Genomic DNA, 27,254 nt, shown 5'->3' with positions numbered 1-27,254 from the left:
GTTTTGATCTGGAAGGAAGGATTCCAAGGTGGGACTCAGAGTAAGAAGAAAGTTCAGTTTTTAGGTTGTATCTTTTTTTTTTTCCTATTTGTGAGTGGCAGTAAATGACGTCCTCCTAAAGGCATCTGTGTTTACTGTGAGTTTTGTTGGTACAGTAATGTGTTCACCCTAACACCTTTCTAAATAACTCACTGAAATATGGGCAAATTAAAAGAAATTAACCATAAGATATTGTTGAGAGTCTTTAGGTGTTGGTATGAAAACACACCAATGTAAGCTAAATATATAATCGAATCTCCTGAAGACGGGTGTGAAATTGACCCAAATCCTCCATCTTTTAGCATTTCGAGTTAGAAAGTCCTCTCTTTGGTCTTTAGTCCCACTTGACTTGAATATCTGTTCATTATTAATGACTAGTCTCCTACAATTATTTCAAGTATTGACTGTAGCTCTTTGTGTTTATTATTTCAGTAGAAATGTGCAAATGTGAAGTTTTCCCAATACTTTTTTCATATTTAAAACAAACATCCAACCACAAGTTACTCATTTCGGTCACTTGTCCAATAAAGGGTTGTCAGGTTTACAATAATTTGCAGCTATGAAAATCTCTTATAATTTATAACAAGTAATAGAATATTCTCGTGTGAATAAGGCTGAGAATTTATCTTACTCCCTCACCTCACTGCCTTTTCAAATTATCTTTTTCTTTCAATCTTCAATTCAGTTCCACTTTGTTTTCACGCACCGATGCCATCTGCTTTTCTCCTTCCAAAAGGTATTGTAGGTGATAAAACCGTGAAGATTGAACCGAGATCACTGGAACTTGGCATCTTCTACGCCACATGAGAAATTAAGCACTTGACTGATCTCCGCAACCTCTCTTATCAGTGGCGTGTCGTGACAACATGCACGAATCAATGTCATTTTTCCATGGAAACAATTCTTTGTGGCACTAATCACGCAGTCTGGGGTGGCACACATAAACACAGATAAGGACGTGGAGGGGGGGAAACCAATTCAGAATAAACGAGCTGGCGATTGAAGTGATAACTGACTCAAACTCATTGAATTTCTCTTGAAGGACTGGGGGTTTAACACATTCTACTGAACTGTACGTCATCTGTGGACATTTTTCTTTCAAGGCCATTAGTGGTGTTTCTAATCTGTTACTCAATTTGTCTAAATGTTTGGCTGATAAGCGACAAAGCAGATGATATTAAGTCTTTGCAAACGTTGAGTTTTGTTTACTAAATATAATGTGTGCTTTGGCAATTCATAGTAATTTCCTGTGAAGTAGGAGAGGATAAAGCGTATTCCCTGAATGAACAGATGGCTTTTACGTTGGATAAGTAACTTAAAGGCCCTGACAATTGAATGTCAGTCATATTTGAGTCAAGACGTGTATTTTTCAAGAAAAGCAGCGGGAATGGATTCTACATACAAGTGATCTCTTATAGTTGCTCTGTCTGTGTGTCAGCCATTCCCTCCAGCTCATGTTTGAAACCACCTCTGCTCTTAATGCAGAACACACCCTCGGAAAGTTGCATGTACCTTTTTATTGAATGCAGCATTAGAAAATGCCTTTGAGTAGAGGATGAGCAATCAGACATTCATGACTGTTTTAAGGAATGGTGTTCAATGTGAAACTCTTCCATTTTGAGTGAAATGCAGTGTGCCTAAAACATTTTCGGCAGCGATCAAATGATCAATAAATGCAGAACACATTGACTCAAACGTATGTATTTTTAATGCTACTTCTTGTTCTACCCTTTAACTTCAAAAATAACCCTATTCGTGTACATATGGAGGAAATCCTGGAAATACAGCTGCTTTTCCTTTAAAGCTATGAAAAATGAATAAAGTACAAAAGTTTGAAGTTGTTGGTGTAACGTCCATCAAATAATGGGATTATGCAGAAACATACAGTACAGGAACTTGTGTGATACATCGCACGAGTGACGGCTCATTAAATCCATACAATGTTCTGCTTTGTAATGAGGTAGATGTTTCTATTCAAATTGAGCAGATTATATAAATCGGCCCTCCACAGTAATCCTAGATTCTTATGTGACCATATTGGGAGAAATTAATTGCCCACCTCAGTTCTTTATTGTATACAGAGTATAACTTAACATATCTCGATATGTTGTAACATTATCAGCCTGGTGATGTATTATAATTTTCCTGACATCCTTATCTACTTTGTGCTCTTTTTTTAGTGGTGCTTTAATAATCCCTCTTTCAGAGGAGAAGTCAATGAAACAGGAAGTCAAGCCACTTTTTTAGTATTTCCTGTTGGCTGGAAGCATTTAGCGACGGAAATGAATTCAATTCTCAGTTAAAAGTTGTACTCTTTGTTTTGTCAGTTCATTGCTGTCACATTCGGAGATTAGTTGTGTTTCAAAATTCTCCAAAGTGTTTTATGATCTACTCAAGTCAAGGTTTTATTTATTTTTTTATTTTTTTTGTCATTGCATTTGTGGTTGTTTTGTCCATTGATGATTGGAAAAAAAATAAAAAAAAATAAAAAAAAGTTTTAAGAGTAAAAAAAGTAAAATGCAGTCTGTCTAAATTGGATTAAACATCCAACAAATACATCCAGTGAACATTTATTAGTAGGCTATAAAGAAAAAAAAAAAAGGGTCATTTTTGTCTGTATAATGGCTAGAATCATTACAATTAAAAAAATTGCTTCATGTTAATTTCCAGTTAGTCGCCTACACATTCAAGAGTGTTACTACTACTGTAACCAAGCCTCCAGAAAAACAAGTCTTAACCCTCACATTCTAATGAAAGAGCACAGGAGGCTGGAGATGTCTTCCTGATTTAAAAAAAAAATATATATATATATATATATATATATATATATATAAGTGTTTTATTTTGAGAATCCTTTGAAAATAGGGTGGAGAAAGGAGGGGTGCAGCTTCCTGTTCCCAAACCAGACGGGTGGGCAGGGGAGTACGCTACTGAGGTCAACGTCACAATGTGTGGAGCTACTTCAACGGATAATTAAACCCTTTGAGAGATCTGCCTCTTCTCTTCTCTCTCATGTGCATGTACGGCACACAGAAATGCACTAAATCAGCATATGCAGTGTAACGCAGACCCACTTGTAACACCAGCAGTTTTATATCACACATACAATTCAAAGCGAGCACTTTATTTTTGTTACTTATCGCACTATTATCATCTCATATCTTCTTGTGGATATTACACATGACGTGATAGCTGTTACCACAAGGCGCAAATCATGTGTTGTTACACCTTTTAAAAAAATATATATATATATTTATATATATATATATATAAAAGAATCCAGGGAAACATTTCTAAGTCATTCACTAAATTGAATCCCTGCAGCTTTCTGAAAGCCAATAAAAATCAACTCTCTGAGATTTGAAATGAACTTGAGAGAGAAAACCAATGACAGTAAACAGTTTGTCACTTTTACTGTTACTTTTAAGTTATGCTATTGGCAAGCAGTTTGGACATGGAGTGATAAATCTTATAGTTTTATTCAAGTTTCAAACAATATGAGCATGAAAATAACAACCACCTCAACATTGTGCAAATAAAAGTAATATAACTAACAGTTTTGACATCGTCAACCTATGTTTTTCGTAACATAAGCCTTCATTTTTGGAATAGTGTTGGGATCGATAGACAATGAAATGTGTAACACTTTTCGTGCTACTTGCTTTCAATTTGAGATATCTGGTAAGTCCTTATGAGGCAACAACATTTGAAGTAACAATGTCTCATTTGTTTCAGAAATGTTTCGCGTTTACGCGGCAACAGCAGATTATCTGTTTGTCGCGGTGGGGATCCGCATGCACGTGTCACAACGCTCCGTAGCCTCTGGCTGTCTCTGCACGGGGGGACTCAGGACAAAGAAAAGTTCAACCTTGTTTCTTAAAAAAGTGACAGCTGCTGTGGCTCCGAGCACCGTTGTTGTGTAAATGACTTTTTTTTTGTCGTCGTGTAAATGGGGCATAAGTCTTTTACATATGATTTTCTGCTAAAGGTTTTCTTTTCATATGATTTTGTCCTTTTTTATAAAAACAAATTGTTAAAGTGAATTTTTTTTACCTACAACAACACAAAACTGCATCTAAGTTAGATGATGTTAAATGACATGTTCCTTATATTGTATTCTCTTACCTGTTTAACTGCCAAGCTAATTATGCTTGCAATGATCAGGAGTGCAAACCCTGTCAAGAAAATACATTTTCTTGACATAAGAAAAACAAACTGAGTTTAGCTGGGAACTTAAATACACTGTGAAGTGTGTCTTCTTTGGCAAATCTGTCTTGGTGTTCTGCATAACCGACATTAGTGCATACTCCAAAAATCTCAAAAATATATGTGGGCACAACTTCAGGAATGTTTTAAAAAGACAGCATTTCCCCTGAAAATTATTCTTTCAAAAGTATTTTTCATTCTCTAACTTTTTTTTTTTTTTTTTAGAAAGTATTGATCTGTGACTTACCGAGAGAGTTCAGATTCTTGCAAACCATTTAACAAAAATATTTCGGTCCACGCTTTGCTGAAAGAAAGTCACAACCTGCTTTCTGAACTAATGTGCACAAACTGCTTTTAAACCACAGCTCCCCTTTGTCCATTCTGCTCACGCGCCCACGCGCTACTGGAAAGCTGACCATTAAAGGAGGAAGCAAATTGAAGCAAAGCAAAATGAAAGTAGCTGCCCGAAACGCACGCCCCGCTGACCTTGATGACCTGTTCATCCGTTGACTTGCACTCCACCGACTCGGTAACATCAGAAACGGCTCCGTCCGTCCCGACAGTGACTACCTTCACTGGTACGGCAACCGTACGTCCGGTGAGGACAGCCGTGTTGAGAATCTCTGTTTCCTGTAAAGGCAAAATAGAAAGGTGCATATAAGTATTTCTGTAACACTTTAACGCGCTTTGGCTGCCTTGTTCATGCTTTTTACATCAGCTGTGAAATAATGAGCTGCTTGGCTTCCATATGATCTGACCTCCATTCAGATGTAAGCATCGTGGGTTCCTGCACACACACACACGCACGCACGCACGCACGCACGCACGCACGCACGCACGCACGCACGCACGCACGCGCGCACGCGCACGCACACGCACACTACATGTTTTGTTTTATTCAAAAACAAGTCATAATTAAAGTTTGGCACCAAAACACTCACGTTTTGTTAGCTGTGACTTAAAAATCTCGCAGAACTCTGTTCGGAGTGGACCACTTTGCATGAAAAGACTAGATTTCACACCTCATGTGTGCGATTATGGGATTACTAGATTGCAGCAGTCTCTTGGTTAATAGGCCATAACTTATCTAATCAATATTACTAACCAGCTCTGCGAATTTAGATTTTGTAATTTTCCAATGGACTCACAGGAGTGGCTGCTGCTCCAGTGGATCAATCAAAATAACAGGTATCATTGTTTATCTCAAAGTATATATAATCTATTGGAACCTACCCACCCGTTTTATAATTTTTTTCAATTATTTGAATTCATTTCAAAAGTAATTTAAAGAGTGTTTCCATGTTTGTTTTAAGCAACCAAGTGTGACGTCATAAAAGATAAAAAACAAAACACTTTTTGATCTTACTCATTAAAAAGCAAGTAACAAAATCTGAAGTAATTCCACATTTAGAAGTATTTGAATTATATCCTTCTGCTTACTCGATTCAAATCAAATAAAAAGACAAAAACAGTCCAGGTGGAGCAGCAATAAAAAAAAAGATGTTTAGTTATTCTAAATAGCACTGAGTCAACAGTGAAACTTCATAATACTCCAAGGATAAACCAATTAAAGCTTTTACCACCTTTTTCTTGTCAAACTAGGGAGAAGAATAAACACTTTGTGTCCACAATACGGATGTCTGTAAAAAAAACCCGTCTGTAATACCATTTTGAAGACCCCATTTTTCACAAATGTTCACCCTTTGAGACTCTTCACATCATGTTCAAGTAGCTCAACGTAACGATTAGCAGTTCAATTTCAGACCACACATTATATAAAGCGAAGAGGTGTTCATGTGAGTGGGCTCAGGGCGGCAAGTAATGATTAGGTTTTGTTATGTGTTTGTTTTGTTTTTCCAGTAATTGAATAACCTGAAACATGTGAAAAATGACATCAGTTTACAGATAAAATGAGCAACTTATCACCTAATCAAGACAAGACAAGATAAACTTTATTGTCTGCCCTAAGCGGTGACAGAAATATTTCTTTAACAAGGCCCCAAACAATAAAATACAACACATATTTAACACTTAAGACACAAGTACAGACATATATAATTATTTCATGGTCCGGTGTTGCACTGCTTCACACATTTTGTCTGTCAAACTCATCCATCCATAAAACAGGAGCCGATACAAAAAGATAAATATAAGTATGTATGTGCAGTCCAGTTTCTTATTTCATTCTGTTCAGAGTGGCTATTGCATTTGGCATGAAGGATTATATTGGAGGATTTTTTGCGGGCTCGATGGGAGTAACTGAAAGGAGTGATGGAGGGCGTGAGAGGAAGTAAATATGAAGTAAATATTCTAGAGCCATCTCCAACAATTAGTTTCCAGGCATTTAAAATCAGTTCCCTTTTTAAACTGCTTCCAAAACAAATTTTGGAACTGTTATTATCTCCATTAAATTTTACTATCGAATGATAAGCCGAATGTACCAGAAAGGTTGAGCCAGTAAATCAAAAACTCAAATAGAAGCCACCTTCTCCACTTGTACAAAAAAAAAAAAAAAAGCATCACTGTACAATTGTAGGTCTCTTACAGTTATTGCTCCATAAAAGGTACTCCAAGGATACCACGTCATCATATCAAATTGAAAGGTTGGTAGTATGGGTGTATTTGAAAGGGTCCTTGAAATGGGAATAGTATTTCAGAGAATTTCAGTGATGCATCAGGTCTTTTCTCAAGTCTTTGCAAATACACACAGTCCTCTGTGCACATACAAATGTGATTTTTCCAGGAAGGCCGTTCAAATACATGTATACTATGGTGCAAGTGATGTTACTGAAAAAAGAAAATAGACAAAGTTTCTATTCTTGAATGGAATATCCTTCAATTACAAACTAATGTGACAGGGATTGCAGCTTTTCTCTCAGAATTGGATTTCTACAGTAAAAATATACTATTGCTCCCCATGGATAGAGTGTCATAAACAATCAGTTTTACTCAGTAATCTTCAAGAGACTGCTATCAATGACTTCCCACCTGTATTCTTTACAGGGAACAATTACTGATAAACTGATGATTTTTATTGCTGTAGGCCTAGTTTGACCTTCAGTGAATGTGCATGTTGGCTATAAAAAAGAAAATATTAGCAAAAGGAAGATTTAATGCTTTAGTAGTAGTAATAAGAATTCGGGCTCTGGGCAGAAACATACCTCACACTCCGTTCAGAGAAAGTAAACTGACCCAGGTGCTGCGAGACTCCTTCATCGGGAAAAACTCAAGTACTTGCATGATCGCCACCATGTTTTCCAGCATGGCGTCTTGCGAAAACACACTGAACACACTGAGATATGCCAACAGGGTGAAGAGTTCAAATCAGTCCTTCAGACATCTCTCCCATTTATGAGTTGAAGGAGCTGTCCATCCACTCCGGCCGGCCCCTGGAGATCCTGCAGAGGGGGGGTCACATCACCCAGCTGGTGGAGATGGAGGACCACCGCGCCGTGTTCCAGGTCCGCTGGCTGGAGTATGAGAAGGTGCTGCTGGAGATGACGGAGGAGGTCGTCGAGATGTCAAGTCTTATGCTACGCACCTGAAGCAGATCCTGGACAACAAGATCGACATCCTGACCGAGCTCCGAGATAAAGTCAAGTCTTTCTGTTGCATGCGAGAGGAACAGGCTAGCAAACAAATAACCGCCAGGAGGCCTCGGGCCCTCTCGACGCCTCGCCGCGGCCGGAACCTGGTCGCCACGTCCCCCCAAAGCTCTGGAGAGCCTGAACCCACTGCTGAAAAAAATCCTAGAGGAAACATTGGATTGTTTATGTGCATTTTAACTGTGAGAACAATTGCAGCAATAAAGTGGCACTTTAGACAATATATATGACGTCTGCTGTCATTTTTGAGTGCATTGAGAGACGAATCGAATTGAAACTCCCATTTTAAAAAAAAAAAAAATCTGGGCCAAATTGCCCAGCCCAACTGTGGCCCATCGTCGCCAAGTTTGAACATTTGAAGCAGAAAGAGCTGGTGAAGAGCCACGGCAAGGAACTGCGAGGGCCGGACTTCAGCGTCAACGATCAGTTACCGAAGGAAATCCTAGACCGCCACCGCTTGCTTTTTCCCGTGAGGAAGATGCGCATCGCTGAAAGATCCCGATGTACAGTGTGCCAACTGTAAATAGTATGTAGCATTAACAAGGGTATATTGTCTGTGTCCTGACCAACAGAAGGAAATTGTGGGTACAAGCCGCAGGAATGAGATTTCTTTGCAGGGTGGCTGGGCTCTCTCTGATAGAGTGAGGAGCTCGACCATCTGGGAGAGAATCAAAATCGAGCCACTCCTTCTCCACAGTGACATCAGCCAGTTGAGACGGTTCAGGCATCTGATTGGAAAGCCCCCAGAGTCGCCTACCATCAGAGGTCTACCAGACAAGGCCAACAGGGAGGAGGCCTGAGGTTGACCCAAGACCCAATGAAGGGTTTATATCTCTCAACTGACCTGAAGGAGGCTTGAGTTTATCCCTCGGTCCTCAGAAGAGCGTAAGGAAGTTGTGGAGAGAAGGGATCTCTCCTCCTCATTGCTCTCCATATAGATCAACTACAACTCACCATTGAAAATACAAGAAAGACATATTTTAAAAAGAATATATATAAATATATACATATTTTAAAGCAGCAGATTCTTTTTAAAACCTGGTGCTTCTTATAAATCATACATCTTAACAGAAATCTGTGAAATTCACAACTATGGCTACTGTCTGCTGTTGATCAGTGTTGCAGAAATCTGATGGGTTTTACTTCTGACTTGTCTTTTTGTTGAAAGCCTTCATACTCCTCACTTTTCAGCTGCTGCTTTCTGATTAGCTTTCAAATATTGAGCTCCATTTGGAATAATTAAAAAAAAAAAAAAAGCCCAATATTTACAAAGTGTAGTCATATTTCTTCAAACCCATGAACAGACTTTGAAATGCAGAATGAGCCCCCCTTCACTGTGTGCTTTATGGGCAAGTCTGATCACAAACCTTTTCAGTCAGGAGTGCCTTTAATGTTTGGCTACACTGAAGTATAGAGATCACACTACAGTGCTTTTGCGCCTTCATCGCTATTCCCCACACCTCATTTCAACCAAAGAAAAAGACTTCTGAAAATAATACTTTATGTCAAATTGGAGTCATTCAAGAGATATAACAAGATACACTTGAGTGGAGGCCCTTACAGAAGAGCAGGAAAAAGATAATAGATCAATTAAGACAACGTCTGTTAATCCTTGAGCTGTCGGCATGATGGTTGTACAGAGGATTTGCTATAACAGTGGATCCATGGCTTAGTTTCAATAAAAGACGACTAAGAGGCCTAATGCTTTGAAAAGCAAAGTAAAACGGGTCTCTAGATAGCTCTTTGTTCATCAAAACTATTTCCTTTCTGTTTGCTTCTTCACATGCAACTTTTGAGAAAGAGCAGATATAATTAATGCTCAATCTTACATAAACGTAGTGCATGCATTGGGGGGAAAAAAATGAAATGCTGAATAAATAAAATACTGTCTGGCTTCTTTTTGTTGACCTCGAATTTGAATGAAGATTAAAAATAAGGGCGAATTTGCCATAAGCTGACTCTGATGAACTCTCCAAAATGCTTTAATCACTACTTTATTAAAGTATTACCATGAAAAGGTGAGGAAAAGAGTGAAAGAAGCAACATTAAAGCAAAAACGAAACCTGAGCTATGTTCCAACACAAGCAGTGTAATTAACTGTCCACTGTGGCTTTTACCGAGACATCCATTCAGCATCTTGCAAAAAAAAACAAAACAAAAAAGGATGTCGTCCAATTTATGCTTTTCACTGAAGTTTCCAAGGACGTAGTATTTCTCATTGAACTTCTGTTTTTTTTAGATTAACCTTTGCAAACTTTACGTCGGTGATCCAAAGCTTTTCTTGTATATTTTAAAGTATGAGAGTTTGTTTTCAGACCATCGCTGACTTTGTTTGGCCTTCAAGAAGCACAAAAAGCTTTGTTCCAGATGCATATGACACAAAAAGTCAGCTATTAAATTCTATCCGCAATGTAATGGAAAGCAGTGTCTCTCTCATACATTTCAGGTTTTTAACAGGACAGATGTTTGTGGCCGAATAACTTTCTAATGAGATGTGATCCCTGTCTTTGAGCGAGACCCCTCCCTAACAGACTTATGGATGCTAATAATGTGTGGTGAGTGCTAAAAACAACAGCACTCACCATGTAAGACCTTAACATGAACTCTCTTTCCTGATTATCAGTGAACATCTTTTCCGATAATTGTATGAGTCCGATGACAAATAAGCACCTATAAAAACTGCTATTTATGTTCTCTATGTCTGTGTAATGGGAAAGGCCGGTTTTTACTTAATAAGCCATTACGACTGTAACAACACCATGAAAAGATGCTATAATGAGCCCAACAGCATGTTTTGTTGGGACTGTCCGTGCAAAAAGAAGCTTGGATGTAATCCTCGGGATGACAATGTTCAATCGCTTCAGTCAAATTGGGTGAAGTTTAACAAAACAGCTCGAATGACGCAGGGCAGGGACTTTTTCTATGAAATCTCCCTGCCTCTCACCGGGCATCACTTGTCTGCCTAATGCCCTCCTCGAGTTGTGAAGGTCTGCTATGCATGTCTTATTCATGAAGCCTATTTGCACACAACAAGCAGATAAACCGTCATGGCCCCAGATTGCTGCTATTAGCTTACACGCATTCATATTCTACATACACACAAATTTTCACCTACGCATACACCGATTAACTTTGACACGCACACGAGCACAAACACCAAATGCTGGCCAGCGAAAGGAAAACATAAGAGAGGCTCCTCATGCAGCAGCTTATCTTAACAACCTTTCATTGCAGTGCAGAGAGCAGGGCAGGAAAAGAGAGGAAAGACAGCGAAGGGAAGGGAGAATCGATAAAAGGCCATTACGCTTCTGTGCAGTTGGGGTAGAAGGGTGGAGTGTGTGGGGGCTGATATAGTTTGTGGATGAATCATGTGTAAGGTAGAAGCCAACCTACAGAGGCACTGCTCGATGAGTAGGTACCCGGTGTGAATGTCTGCCAGCTCAAGGACAACATCTTCCATTCTTGCACAGCTCTGAGCAATCCAGTATTCTTCAGATATGTTGTCTTGGCGGTCATCAAGGATGTTTGAAAACACATTTGTCTCCCAGTTCACAAGAGGCTGCTTTAACTTGATAAAACACAAAGCCATACCTTCACAAATCCACTATATTAAACAGTTCAGAAGCACAGTGGGTTGGAAGTGCCTTGAACCTGGCTCATTTATGAAAGAACAAACAGAAAGCTAAACAAATGAGAACAGGCATTGGGTAGAGTGCATAGCTTCGCCAACGCCACATTTGTCACCATGGAAACCAATGGATTACAGAGTTGCTTGATTCACCACACCACTCCTTCCATCATCTGTCATGGTTGTTTAAATTGCTTCATGTTATCACTGTTTGACACTGATGAACACCTGTTTTACAATTTCCATGTGACCCCCCCCCCCCCCCGACCTTTGACCCCCAACTGTTAACCAGGGGAAAGACATCACTGCATCACATCACATATCAAAGGATGGGGAATTGAAAACTGAACATTTTGGCACTGGTTTGACATCAATTGGGTTAAAAATGACTATTTTACACCTATTCATGACCCAAACCTTGACCTTAGACTCAATCGCTCTCAAAATGTAATGGAACCATCCTTGGATGAAGACAAAGAAGAAAATGCCATGCAATTTGGGTCATTAGTTTTTGCGAAACATTGGTAACATATGTACATACATACATAACAGTAAATAAATACACTTGGACAAATTCCTAACCTTGTCACAAACTTTCATTGGTGAAGGTAATAACGGGGCTAATACATAACAAATGAGTCTGGAGCTGGTTTTGCAGTCACTTTAGTTTGTGCTGCAACAGAGGGAGAACCTGATCGACATGCTTCGAGTCAAGAAGAGGTGCCAGCAGTTCAGGTGGAGTTACGTCTGTCATCCCTGCTCGTACGCTCACGGTATCTGACTAAATTCAGCAAAACATGATCAGCCCACTGATTCATTGTCTGTAACTTAACTTCTGTTAATATGTCTTTAGGGGTAACCTTTAGTAGATCATAAAGGTTCAATCTACATGTTTTTACTACTTGCAACTTATTTCATTTCCAACTGAGATAATTAAATGACTAATGTTTTTTTTTTATGTCCAACCTAAAACTATAATGTATAGTTAACCGTTTTTGAATGTTAATATTATATTGGAATATTAAATGTCATCCTAGGGGCAAGGTAAATGTAATTAACGTAAACCGTTAAAAGCAAGCAAGTGGATTACTATTCCAGTCGAAGAAAACTTGAATTATTATACTAGTTTGGTTGGATCATATGAAAACCAGGGGTTTCCCATCATTTGCTCGGTCCATACAGTATGGTGACAGCACTTGTTACGCTCAGAGCTGAAATCTGCAGCTGCCTTGTTGTCATGGGTTCATCGCTGCCGACGTTTGCCTGACATCAGAATAGATCGGACTCAAGTTACACAGAAATCTGAAAGAGATGCAACGAGCAATGATTACCGGTGATCGATTCTGTCCAGTCTCAGCACGTGTCGAGTGAGTCTGCTATCAGAATGAGAGACTGAGTGATGAAGTCACACCCCTGCTTGGCCTCATGCCATGATGTGCTGCATCTATTTAAAAGGAGCCATCCTTTCTACTGCGTTTCAGAAATATGTAATCTATATCTTGTTTTTTTTTGTTTTTACACTGATGCAATTTACAAATAATGAAGTGAACAAAACCTCTTCAGTTGAGATTCACTGTTCGGATTTTAGTTGGATAAGTTAGACTCCAGCTCACATGTCAATGCCTATGAAGTATAAAATGTGATGTTATCATCATCTTAAATCAACTGTGAACACAATGAGCTTAATGTGATAGAACGTTAACAGATCTCACATCAACCATTTGCAAGTGAACCTCTAAGGTGAACGACTGACTGGAAAGGGTGAACTGGAGTTGGTGAGTTAGAAAATGGTGACAGGCAGAAAAGGAAAGAACAATTACTATGACTCATTAAAAACAAGAGTGAGAAAAAACTTTTTTTGAACTTTTTGTGTTTGCCCATTGATTAGGGTTTACATCACTAGAAAGGGTTAGCTACCTCAAAGACAAACAAAGATGAGTGCCCAGCCAAGCTGAAGAGTGTTACAGAAATAGTGAGCTCAGCAATAAACATTGAGTCATATAAAGTAATAATGGATTCACGGGAACTCCCACAGACAAAGAAACCCAAAAGTTGAATTGATAGGGAAACATATGCAGCTTTGCTTAACATCCATCCATCCATCCATCCATCCACCCACCCACCCACCCACCCATCCATCCATCCACACCGCTTATCCAGTTCAGGGTCGCTGGGCGTCGAAGCCAATCCAAGGTAACTGTTTTACAGTTGCAGTCATATGATGTAAATTCAGGTAAGTGTTAAGTCGAGTCATTTATCAGTAATCTACTTGTTAAATTATTCTAGGATATTTATGAAATACATTTATGGTAGCACAGTGAGATGTAATGCATCCTTGTCATTTTTGTGCATGTTGTGGTTGAAGTTTCTGCAGACAGACAAGATATTTTTGGTTTGTGTTCGTACATTTCTCTTTAATGTAGTTGAGCAGTGAGTCAAGGTTAGACCCAGAATTTGATAAAGACTCACAATGATTTTTTTTTTTTTTTAGGATTAATTCAAGAATAACACATTCTAACCCATTATCCACCACTCTATTTATTTCCAAAGGATTTCTTTTTTTCTTCTTCTATATCCTCATATGCAATATGTTTAACTGTAAACACAATCACACCACCTCTATACTTGTTTCTGTGTTGTTTTTACAAATCAGTTCATACTCTTTGAGTCCAAAGTCCATGTTAATTCAAGATTCTAAAATGGCATTATACCACAATGCAATAGACAATACTATAAATCCACAAATGATTACACTCACATTTGAAATTTAGGGATCCAATCATAGCCAAGACCTGAATCCAATGATGTTGCTGAATTAGCACAGGTTTCAACTGTTGAATTGAAAATAGTGAAGCTACTCTATGAGAAATCGTGAGAAGTCGTGATGAAGATTGTGAAGGTCTGATCCATAGTGACCAGAAGTTAACAATGTTGAGTATTGTCAATATTATGGGTAGTAGCCTGGCATCATGTTAAGCATATTGCATTTTGCATATTATGTAGCCTAGTTGCAGCAGCTCAGCTTATGTAACATAACCTTTCCATACACTATACCCTGAAATTAAAATGGTTAACATAATAATTTTTTTCCCATTGTATTGTCGAGGTATGTTGAGACTTGAATCCCTTCAACGTAACACCTCAGGTCAGCCAGCCAGTTTGACTTTATCACCTGAAAGCAACAGTGTTATTGTGCACTCGAGAAATGTAATTTTTTTTCCCAAGACTGATTCAACAGATTTTTGTGATTGAATATAGAGTTTTTATGTTGGCAGCTCCCTCCTGAGGTTGTCACATTTTATCAAGAATTGGCACAATATGATGACCAGGAGTGGTCCCCTCACCTTGACACACGAATACCTGAGACACAAACTTAAGAGAGGTCTAATGGTGAAATGAAATAACAGCTTACCATGCACACTTATTAAAAGGCATGTAAGGAGCTGGATAGTAGGGACACGTTTGAGGTATGCTTAGCATTTATATGAGCCGTTGCTTAACATTCGCTAGCAATTTAATATTCTGTACCTGAACAGATGCCGCTGACTCGCGATATAATCACAGCTGAACTGTTCACTAACCAGTTGGGATTGACAGTAACCTCACAGGCTGTGAAGCACTGGCCATCAGCACTTGTGAGCAGGATTTATATAGTCACTGCAGCACTCTCAGCTATTCAGTTCATATCAATTATCAATAAAAGGCTTATTCCCTCCAGCGCCCACAGTCTCCCACCGCCACTCAGGAACATCGGAACATCTCACAGCCTATAGCAGTAGATAAAACGAAAGCCAGGCCGGAGGAATGAAAACCTCCCAATGTTTTTTCTTCTACCCGGAGACATAGAGGTACAACAGCAGGGGAGAGGAGTGTTCATACAATGTAATCTTTCTATGTTCATGGCTTGGGAAAAAGCACAGCAGCCAAGTTATTCTGTGCCATGATGCCGAAGTCAGTCAGAGGCTGCAGCAAGGTGCTGATAACCGAAATGACGAAGGATGCCATCGAATAGGCGAAGAGATGGGAAAAGTTTCTTTTTTTCTGTCTCTCCTCCCACATGTAAGGAAGATGTCAGTCATGCAAGGCAAGGTGCAGCTGCTGACATTCAGCATAGTACCAAGTTAGATTTAAATTCAAAGTAGATGCCATAAAAGGGTGAAATGGCCAAAAATCATGCATAAAACATCTTTTTTTTTTTTTTTTTGTCGTGCATGTTAATTGATTCTCAGGTTTATTTTGTAAAGATAAAATCAGCTGAATAATTGTCTCCTACAACTTTACTGATTTACCTCAATTGGCTAAGGAGCTGTGATTGCAGTATTAGCAAATAAAGAGTTGGGGGCAGTTTGGGGGCACTCTGCCATGACCAGAAGTAAGAAATACCACTATTGATTATTAAATCAGGACCTGCAGTGATTTATACTCTCCTCATTAATTAGATATTGATTTATAACTGGCCTGGCAATCTGTTGGATTTTGTTATTGTGTACCGCGAGCTCTAAATACTTTTAGTGAGATTAAATATTAAGCCCCTGTTGTTTTTCCTGCCTCATACTTTCTCACTCTAACATTAAGAGAGGAAATGCCAAAGTCAGCAGTGATAAATCGGCTGTCCCTGATAAAGCCTGTCCGTATTGTACGGACCCCTCTCTTCTCATTCAGGAGGACATTTGATTAGAATAAACTGGAGAGCTCTGCCGTGCTGGACTCTGGCCCAAGCTGGCCAAATAAAAGACTCAAGTCAGACTGACAGAGTAGGAGGGGGGAGACGGCAGACAGGGTGAGGGTTGGTGAGCCAGCAAAAAATAAACAAACAACAACCAATGACAGAATGGACAGGCTTAGCTTCAAAGTAAAGCCTGACTGACATACACAGACGCTGTTTCTGGAGCTCGGAAAGAGGCAGGAGAGACATGTTGGGTGGCAAAGGAGTGGAACAAAGTTTGAGTGTGTGTCTGCTGTTCTGAGCACTCGGAATATGTGTGATGTGAAACCAGAGATTGCAGCAGTGAGCATGGAGCAGTGCTGGAGAGAGAGAGAGAGAGCGAGAGAGAGAAATAAAGAGAGAGAGAGAAATAAAGAGAGAAATAAAGAGGTGAACAGTCACACTTGGTCGAAGGCACGACCCCGACTCCAGCCACAGAGCAAGTGCGGACGAGCAAATGAGTTATTGAAGTTGCTTAGAAGAAGCTTTTTGCAGCTTTCAAGCTTGGAGAGCCAAACTTTTTTAATGAATGCAGGCTGGGATCCAACTGATTTGATTGTGGTTTGGGAGAAAATGTGCAGATAATCTGTTGCTGTGTGCTGACATGATCATAATTTATGATCTATATGCAGTGTGATCTTTTGGATTCAATATACCTTACATCATGATGCGTCATGAACTTCCCTTCACTTCCCTTCATCACTGCAGAACTCTGAAGTACTTTCAGCATAGCAGAACATTTGGCAGCTAAAGAACCGTGTGCTTTTCTTTGAAACGGAGTGCGCAGCAAGAATATGATGAATATAAGAATGCTGATTTTTGGGGGGAAAAAATAGAAAGAAATACTGACTTAGCCTAGTAAGTTAGTTAAAAAATGAAAATTGAGACACAAGTCAGACTTGCAAAAAAATAACTGTACAGAGTTGAGTAATAGATCTTGGTTCCTGAGAGGAAAGGATCATTTATGCTCTACTTGTGCAAAGAAACATGCACGTCAAGCACTGCAAACATCAATGCTTTTATATTTTCATGCATCAACCGTGTCGGAGTGAGCTTTCAGTCCACGAAAACTCACCACTCTGATTTAACGGGCTGACCAAATACCAAGAAAAGTGTTATTTTTAAGAGTGAAGAAGGATGTAAATGTTAATGATGGCTGAGGTAGCCCTAATGTTGATACTTGGACTGATGCACTTTTCAATCACCCATAATTTTCAACACGCCGCCCACATCTCCTGGTGGTATTGTAACGTTTGGTTCATATCCATAAGCTTCGAGGAGACAGAAATATAGCTGTAATGAATGCAGACTATGGATGAATGGCTCTGTGCATATCTAACTCAAAGCAGAGATTAGCCTGTAGGCTAGTTGTTGTTTTGTTTTTTTTTACTTTTAAACTACACATTTTTCTCTGAGCCTCAGAAAATGTGTTGTTATACAGATTCTTTTTTTTTTAACTGCTGTAGTGTTTGGTGAAAGAAGCTCAAATCAGATGTTTGTGTCCAATCTCTGCCGTTTGAATGAGTTAAATTTCCTGCTTATAATTTCTGTGCTGGAGCCCCAACCTCACAAGGCTGTGACAAGTTGCAAAGAGCTTTAAACTCCATAAAGTGAAAAGAAATGTGCAAATATTATGGACATTCCACTTGATGTTGCAAAGGTGCAAGAATGTTTTGAAAAAATTTTGGGATCACAATCCATCTGGGACGTAAACGAGACACACAACCTGACTTGCTCAAACTTCATTATACATTCATCAGATCAGATTACACTTGAAATAGAGTTTTAAAAAGGAAATGCAGAATCTGCTGGATGAAGACCAGGCTGACACACAGAAGGCTTATTTCTCACAGTTTCTAATCCGCGGATACTAAATTGAGAAGGGTTTTAGATGATTCCAGATACTATGAACCTACTGGAAAAAAAGCATGCTTTTAGCCCATGTTTATAAATTTAATGACGTTCGTGAGGCCCTGGAACTCGCAGAAGGAAATTGCGAGCCCCTGCAATGGTTGTGAGATTTGTTGGGAACTCCTTCAGGAATTCCATTCACAATTCGCTGCAGCACAGTGAGATTGAGATAGGGGCTTAACAGGGCCTCAAGAAAGTGGAGACAGCTGTCAAACACTGGTATTGGTCAGACCGGCTGTCAGTCATTACTACAATTAAACGCAAGGGGGGAATTCATTGACTCATAAGGGTTAAGCAGTGCCTCAAAACCTTAGCCAAAAGTACTGTGATTGTAATAAAATCTTGCCACAGGGTCAAGTTGTATGAAGAAGGTCAGAAACTATAATGTTATTTTTAATGCCCAGTTTTTCCAAGTGACACTCATCAAAAAATGTTGACAATATCAGCTTCAACTCCAGTATCGGTTGGAGTCTGATGCAAGCATGTATATACTGAAAGGCATTCCTGCAAACCACGTTGCTCATCTTTTATTTATTCATTTAGAGAAAGGGGAGTGACAATGAGATGGGAAGAAGAAAAGTTGATAAAGAAAACCTGATCACTGTAAGTCTTCTGTACAGATCCTATGAGACTTGGTTCTTCAATTTTTTTACACTTTCAGCCTTTTCACCTATAGTCATCACATCATGAAAGACAGTTTGCTCCACTTTGTAACATTGACAGGAGCCACACAGCCTGAAGGTCGTCAACTCTACTCCAAGAAACATCTCATCCAATTCTGAGACAAAGTATCCACACACAGTACATACACATCCTTATCTAAATACTGCCTATTTCTAATGATTTGGGTGTCTACATGAATATGCTTCTCCAGAAGTTGGCCCCTCAGAATTGATAGAGCAAGCTGTCTGTTTAGTACTTGTCTCTCTGAATTCTTAACTTTTTCTGTAATCATCTGCACTATCTTAGAGTCCAGTGAATTCCTTTGAGCTCCTCTACAGAATTTCTTCTACAAAAGGCTTTTCTGTTGTGTCTCCCTGTCAGACGTGCAGCTTGGCGATGATGAGGAATAGAGGTGTGAAAAAGGCATGTGCCTCCATTTAGAAGAGGTAAAGGCCGTCACGAGAATTAATGCAGAGTAGAACAATGCAGGAGTGAATTCAGAGGCCCATATATACACAGGAGGTCTTAATTAAGCTATAAGGGGCATTATGGGTGCATGCAGATGGCTAATGCTGCCTTGAAGACCATTAACATGCCAGTGGATACCTTCACTGCACACCCTATTAGCACTCTGTCACACGGTTTGCATCTACTATTGGTGACAGTGAGTCACTGACCGACCGACCTGCTGAAGTACTGCCGGCTGCTCCTGACGCTGTGATAGCAATGTGGATGTTTTATAGATCTTGCTTCGTTTCCCACAAGAGGACACAACGTCTTATTAATCCCATTGTCTTTGTTGCCCTAGCCTATGACTATCTGTCAAACATATACACAATTGGGAAAGCAGGGTTTGGTCTAATTATTGTAATTCTAGACTGAGGTCCTTGACTGTGACCACAAAAAAGTTCATGCAGGGCTTTCTGCTAATGGGCCTGATTATATTGTTATGGGACTGTGAGCACAAAGCTAATGTTATTGAGTCTGAAATGGAGCGAGATTCCGACACTATGAATAAAATGGTAATGATAGCATTTGGGATGTACTGTAAAGAGCTGTGAGGGCCACACTGGCTGTCTCTTCTAATGAGAGAACAGAGAGGCACAGTGCGGCAAGTGCAAGATCAAAAATTCATGGGCGGATGCAGTAAAAGTGGCGCGCTCTCAGCCGGCGTGTTCTCCGTATGCATTTTCGTTCAAGCTTGTAAATGAAACACTTTGACGCTCTCTCTTTCTGTCTACCTTGTTGGCTCCAGGTTTTATCATATGCTGCTTCATTTTCTCTTGATTATTGATATAAAGAACAATCAATATTCTTTAATATTGCTATGTGACATTGTGCTGGTATATATTACACAAGCTTTCTTTGTACAGTATTTTGGATTTTAACACACTGTGTTTTCGTAGTCGAGGCATTTGAACATATTGATTTGACACTGGGTTAATGCTTAAACATGCAAAAACCCTTAAATTCAACAAACTCAGTAATCTATAACTAAACCCCTACAAAAAACCAAAGATATCATTTGTTTCCTATATAAATGAACGTGCTCTGATACATTCATTGATTTTCTAACAATAGCACCATAGTCTTTCGGTTGAGTATAATTATACATTATGAAAATACTTAAATTTCTCCTTTTGGAAAGGAGTATGAATCATCTCATCAAAGTGCCCAAGATTTTGTCCACTCATTTTAAATGGAAGATTAAATTATTTGTGAGGACAAATGTTTTCTGGAGCGCATTCAGCATTGGAAAGGCTTACTAAAAAAAAAAAAATCAAATTAGGATGACATGTGAGTCATCGATCGTACGACAATGCGAATTACTCAGTCCTATTATGTTAGTGAAGGCGCAGTGTTGGAATGATGGGCTTAGTTTAAGGCTGCAAAATGACAATCTACTTCTGACTGTGGCTGCATTGTTCGATTGTGGTTACTAGAAACATATGAGGTTGATGATTTTTTAAATCTAATTTGCCTCATCGTTGGGTCGTGTGTAAAGTTGCCTACCATTCTACCTGTATGTGCATACGCAGCAATATCCTATTGATTAAACATTGTTTCACATGTACACATGCTGTCTTTGTTCTATCAACAAAGTAATCAGAGTCCATGTTGCTTATCCTACAAGACACTCTTCTTTTGTCAGGATAAAACATGAAATTGGAGTAAAATCAGTTCTGCGTGTTATGTCTGCCAGACTTTCAGGTGCTCTGCAAGTGTGAGCATCTGTGTGTCTTTCTGTGGGAGTGAATGAGTGCAGGCCAAAAGCGATCACAGAAAGATGAGAGTTTTATTGAACAGAGGTGTCTGGCATTTTGTACATAGACAAGTAGAGTTGAGTGCCAGGAATGATTGGTGTCTACCTGCAGTGTGTGCTCTGTCGCAGGAGTGAAGACTGATGTCAGCTACTAACACCCAGTTTAATCAAAGGATTTGTTGACTCCCACTTATTGGCCTTCAATTTATTACTTGGGTTTTAAAGTGCAATACAAACTGTCAGAGCATGCACACCCTTTATAGGCACTCAATGAATAATGAAAATGATATTGTGTAAATGCTATTTAGCTGAACGTTTGAATTAATAATGGTCAAGAAATAAAACAAACTGGCTCATGGAGCGAAAATGTGTTTTCAGAAGTTCTTTCAACTGCAGACTTCAAAAACTAAACATCAAATGTGTGGGAGCCTATATGTCAATGTGGTCGGTCTTAAAGACCTGAGGTGATGCTTTGGTTTATGTGGGCTGAAGCTGTGATCTGTAAATCGCTGTGCATTACAGCGGCAGAGAATAATGCATCTACTGCATCATTAACAACAGCCACATCAGAATACAGAAGTCTTTTGCAGTGATAATGAAGACAGAACAGATCATATGAATACAAAACATTGCATGAATACATTTAGTTTTTCTGGATGGAAACAGAAAGTGAATCTGTAGTTTCACTTCTCGTACTGCAGTTTCTTTGACTTTGGCAGTGTGCTTTTTTTTTTTTTTTGATTCATTTTGCAGACAAGTGCAGGAAAAAAAAAGCAATCTGTCTTTTTGGGGTCATTTTATGGGGTCAAAGGTCACAAGATAGCTGAAATACAACCAAAAGTGCTTGACCTGTACTGTCGTCCAAGTTTTCCAGATTGTTCTACAAAAAGTTTGTCGTTCAAATGTGTCTATCTGACTTAGATGCTTGTTGTTCATGCATTTTTAGTCTTATTGAAAACTAAGAGCTCAAAAGATTTCTGAACTTGAACTCTCCATTTGAGCAGCCCTTTCTCTTGTATTAGAGCAGTACATTGTACTTCCCATTTCTTCCCATCTTATAAATGTGACCCAGGTACATACTGTAGCATAATTTGTGATGAGGACTTAGGACTAAGCTTATGTTGTCGTACACTCAGTTAAATTGTGTTTTGGGATTTAAATCAATCCTGTAGGATAGACACAACTTTGGTAGCTGCATCAAAAGATTAAGCCCAAAAGATTGTAGGTAAACATATGACATGGCATTTATGACATATGAAGTTTAAACTGCGCCAGGTTTCATTTTTTATACTTATTTTTTTTTTTTCACATGTTTCGCATTATCCACATTCCCACCCATAACACCTCATAACCAAAACAGTTTGTTGACTTTATTGTTTTTGGTCATTTTTTTTGATTTGTGTGCTTCCCTGTTGCCAACCCATATGAAATATTGTTGAAATAATACAGTGAAATATGATAAGTTCCATGTGATTTGCCAAATATGATACCTTCAAGTGGCTACTGAAGATATATGGCATTGTTTACCTTACTCTGTATATTTCCTCAGAGATTATGTCTTATTTTTCATTTAAACTGTAAAGCACTTTGATTGTTTGGTTATAAATATTTATAAATATGCTATTTAAATAAAGTTGACTTGATTTGACAAACACTAAGGCCGTCTAATAATTGTACTCATAATATGCAAGACATTTTCATGATCAGTGCAACAGAAAAAACTACATTTTCACTATATGGCTCATATTCTGTTTTTTCTTTAAGTGAATTTGCCAATCCTCCCACATTCATTATTTTTTGACAACACTTTCCCCACAAACCTGTCAATCTTATGTGCATTAGACAAGTTGGTTCATTTATTTATGAAGGAAAGTGTCACTTCACTATATACTCACTTTTAATAGAACATTAAAAGCTGAAAAATGTAGTCACAATCTCAAGGCTACTTTAGTGGCCAGAACGCGTAAATCAGCAGTGAACTGCTACCTCACAAAATTACTATAATAAAACTTTATGAAGTGCTTGAAGGCATTTTATTTTCAACGTAGCCTTTATCAGTGTGAAAAATTAAAACTTCTCTTATCTCCACGCAGCATACTCTGTGATTTCCCTTTCGTTTTTGCAAAAACAATTACACAACAATTTATTGTGTTTACGTAGTCATTATCATAATGCAATTAGCAAACTAAAGCCACTTGGCAATTATGCCATATTTGGACCGTTTGAATCCAAACTCAATTAACTTCTCAGTCAGCAAACTGAGTGCTGTGGTAACCAGCTTACTGACAAATTAAAAGTGCAAGCTTTGTGTTCAAAATGATGGAGCCTGTCTGAATGGTGATTATGTTATCGCTTTTATTGCTATCACTGTGAATGAAGCCACGTTTCTGACATGGTTGTCAAAGTTGGAAACAAATGAACCACATAAACCATATGAAAGCTGAGGCGCTGTTAGACCAGGGGTATTCACAGTGTGGGAGGATGAGGCCTCCGCCCACAGAGGTCTTGGGGAGGGGACTTTCTGTGCAGTTTGCATATTCTACCTGTGCAGGTTTTCCCCAGTTTCCTCCCACAGTCCAAAGTCTTACGATTGCAACTATGTGTGAATATGCGTGTGTAATTGTCGATGTTTACTATGTGAATGATTGGCGACCTGAACGGAGTATACCCTGTCGTCTTTGCCCACAGCTCTTTGATCGACCCTCAGCTGTATAAAGCAGTATATAAAAAAAAGAAAGAAATTAAGTCCTCATGAACCTTAGATCTTCCTCTTGTTTCCACCACTATGCACTCCTTTCCTCAGCACCAAGAAGAGGCACTCCTCATACTCTGGAAAACCAGTCTTAAATTCCCTGTCTTAGATCCTTGTCAAAAATGTTTCGCTGTTATAGTCATCAAAAAGATTATCCTGCTTTCGTAATGATTAGTGTTTGTGAGGGAAACCCACACACAATTCAATTTCTTTGAATAGAAATTCTTCGATGAAGTGAATGTCACCGTGTATTTCAGCAAATTTTTTTTTAAAAAGAATTGCCTAGTAACCACAGACTATCTCCCTCCTATTTTTAGCCGTTCAGCTCATCCTACCAAAGCCTTGTTATTTGTAAGGCTTATTTTATTACATCTTTCTTCTGTGTTCATCAGATTTTCATTGTTGCTACAATTTTGCCATTAAATAAAACATTTGTTTTGCACATTGAATTCAACATGGAACACACTGAAACTATACTCAATGTTAATTGTGTAATTTAATATGATCTTCATTTATCCATGCTAAGTCAATTTAAGGAGATAAACATTGAAAATATAACTTCTAATATTAGCATGAAAAATGACTGAGACATCAGATGGCATTGGTACTAACAGTTTTTGCCTTTTGCCTTCAGTTTTGTCTTGACTGAGTGCAAAATATGCTCAGTTGGATTTGGGTCAGCTGACTCATACAGTCAAGAGCATTTCACAGTTTGATTGTAAAGAAAAACAACAAAGCGAACAGAAAAAAAAAGAAACTGCTGCCTTGTCTCTATGTTTTGGATCAGTGTCCTGTAGAGTGTCCTGAAATTGGGGCACTTTGTATAAATAGAGCTTACACAATGACCTACACTGGGTACTTGGAAAGGAAAACAAAAAAGTATGCTCGAGCCGTGGTCCCCAACCATTTCTTCCTGGAGTGCTGCGAGATTGCCTTTTAAGAGGGGCTGAGGGGTCCTCTGGGGTCTCACCTCTCTCTGATCTCTGATTTATCATAGTGAAGACAAATGCTGACAGACACACCCACTGAGGCAGGGTATTTCAAAATGAAAACATGTGGAATTTTCCAAGTGTGGACTAGAGAATGTCTTCATATGATCTTCTGGCGTCAAGTCACAAAAAAAAAAAAAACACCCAAAGGGTATACAGGACCCCCCAGGTTGGGGCACTAACCTTGATGTAATTTACTGCAATCTAATGAGATCCGTATATTTTAGTATGCGACTGCTTTAATTGTGTCCTATTTGTATGTAAAGCCAAATAATAATTGAGAAGTTATCAAAGTTTCTAAAGACAGGCATATGTTCTACTGCTTTGAGATCAGTAGTGTTTCAACAAGCGTGTGGCATCATTGAGTTTAGCTGCGGCCGTTCCCTGGAAGCAATGTGCTGTTGGATTAGATCTCTTCATTAGAAGCCTGTTTAAATAAGGCCGTGCTTCATGTTTCAATCTCAGCAGCGCTTGCTAAGGAGCGCCGTCACATTAGGCAGCATCATACCAGGCGTAAATGAAACTGTCGGAAGCCAGATTGCTAATCGAAGCAAAGAGGGACTTTTTCTTTATCAAAACAAACCCCTCCACCCCTGTGAAAAGTCCCAGGGTCCAAAGTTGATAGCACACTCTCGAATGCCCATTTTGTATCATCAGCTTAAAAAGGTTTAGACCTGTTTATTGATTTGTCGCAGTAATGAAGCAATTGTTTTGCATTGACGGGACTTCGTACGTGTTGACATAATCATCAGAGGAACGTAGAATAATTCAAAAAGAATAGAGAAAAAAAGTGAATGATCAACCTGGATGAATGACAAAAGCTTGATGTTTAATTGTGTTCTATTCCATTAGCGCTGGTGTTTTCTCTCTTTCACTTTCGGGCCATCTCATTTTTGATCAGGTTGAGTTGTTTTTCACCCAGTCAGCTGCTTTCGTGATCCTTTTGTATTAAGCTGAAATGATCTTGATTCAACAGACTGCTGCTTTGGATTAATGCCATATTTCCTTGCCATTGCAGACCTCTGCATTTGTGTGCCCTCCAACTGAAGGGTGAAGTTAATACAAAAATCAATGTAATGTGAATTTAAATACTTGGAGCAATAGTGTAAACGGAATTATGAGGACAGCACACACCTTCCACTCACTCACATTTGGTATTATTAAAATACTCTTCCTGTAACTTGTTTTCAGTCTGGAAGGATTATTCAATGACTATTTGTCTTCCAACTGCTTGTGTAAGAAAATCCAGGGTTCCAGTGGTGTGTGATTGTTGACAAAGGTAAAACGTTAATTGTATTGACTTTCTGAACGGTTCCCAAATATGCTTCACAGTATCTTTTAATATTAAGACACTTGGCAGTGCAATGACCAAAATATTGGCCACATTTTTGTTTTACTTTCATTTGTTTTGTGCACCTATATGCACTTTCCTTTCTCAATCTATTGAGAAAAAAAGAAATGGTTCAAATCATGAGAGAGAGAGAGAGAGAGAGAGAGAGAGAGAGAGAGAGAGAGAGAGAGAGAGAGAGAGAGAGAGAGAGAGAGAGAGAGAGAGAGAGAGAGGAGAGAGAGAGAGAGAGAGAGAGAGAGAGAGAGAGAGAGAGAGAGAGAGAGAGAGAGAGAGAGAGAGAGAGAGAGAGAGAGAGAGAGAGAGAGAGAGAGAGAGAGAGTTTTTGCTCTGGCTGAACAGGTGGTGTGACTACAAACCTCCTCTCTCAGTGGGCCATGACAACTCATGACTATTTAGAGAACAAGTGACAATTTACACTTGGAATGTCACTAATTTGGTACATTGTGCAACATTCTTGCAAAAACTGTATGACAATTGCAAACTCACAGATATCTTTGGATTGAAATATGCATGCATGTCACATGAGACACTAATACAATCATACAGTTTTGGTGATTGCGACAGACACAGAAATGCCATGCAAATGACACAGCTATGTGAGACAGCTGAGGATTCAGCAAGGTCTCCCCTCTGGATGTAACTATATTTCGCAATCTATACTTTTGGCTTCAGACCCCCGGTGTTAAATCATCCACCGCTGGGGATTTGGTCTGATATTGATCAGCTACTTATGCAGAACTGCGCTCGGTGTGTTTATGATTTTTAACGGAAAATCACCATCGGAATTGAAATTTCCTACTTCCACTGCAAACAAACTTATTCCTCACCATGGCGAGTGGCACGATGCCACCCAGGTCCTGCGGTGCCAGGCGGATCAGTGTCTGCACCTCATTGGTCAGGGTGCGGGTGAGTGGATACTCCACTTGCCATGTCACCTCTCTGCCTCCCTGAGTCCCCATCAACCCATTCACCTCCAGGTCTACCTGCAGCACTCGCTGGTATCCCACTGCCTCCACTCTGCAAGAGAGAGAGAGAGAGAGAGAGAAGATGTGTGTCAGGAGTGGATTTAGATAAAAAGAGGGAGGGCAGGGATTGTGAGGGAGAGATAGGTAGCAATCAGAAAATATGAGAATGTAGCATGG

General features: G+C 39.1%; 1 protein-coding gene across 1 annotated transcript in view; it reads right to left on the bottom strand.

Annotated features, from left to right (window-relative positions):
* The window catches only part of LOC308118268 (transmembrane protein 132C), a gene marked incomplete at its 5' end in the record, with an annotated part of 133,302 nt that overhangs the window by 18,749 nt on the left and 87,299 nt on the right, over nucleotides 1-27,254 (bottom strand). The window contains 2 exons of the mRNA XM_080477618.1: nucleotides 4,732-4,875; nucleotides 26,940-27,129. Of these exons, the coding sequence (XP_080333744.1) occupies nucleotides 4,732-4,875; nucleotides 26,940-27,129 (334 nt within the window). The remainder of the gene's footprint in view (nucleotides 1-4,731; nucleotides 4,876-26,939; nucleotides 27,130-27,254) is intronic.

Source organism: Lipophrys pholis (genome assembly GCF_963383615.2).
Source record: "Lipophrys pholis genome assembly, chromosome: 12".
Lineage (NCBI taxonomy): Eukaryota > Metazoa > Chordata > Actinopteri > Blenniiformes > Blenniidae > Lipophrys > Lipophrys pholis.
Note: the sequence above shows the minus strand (reverse complement) of the source record. Positions and strands in the feature narration are given on the sequence as shown.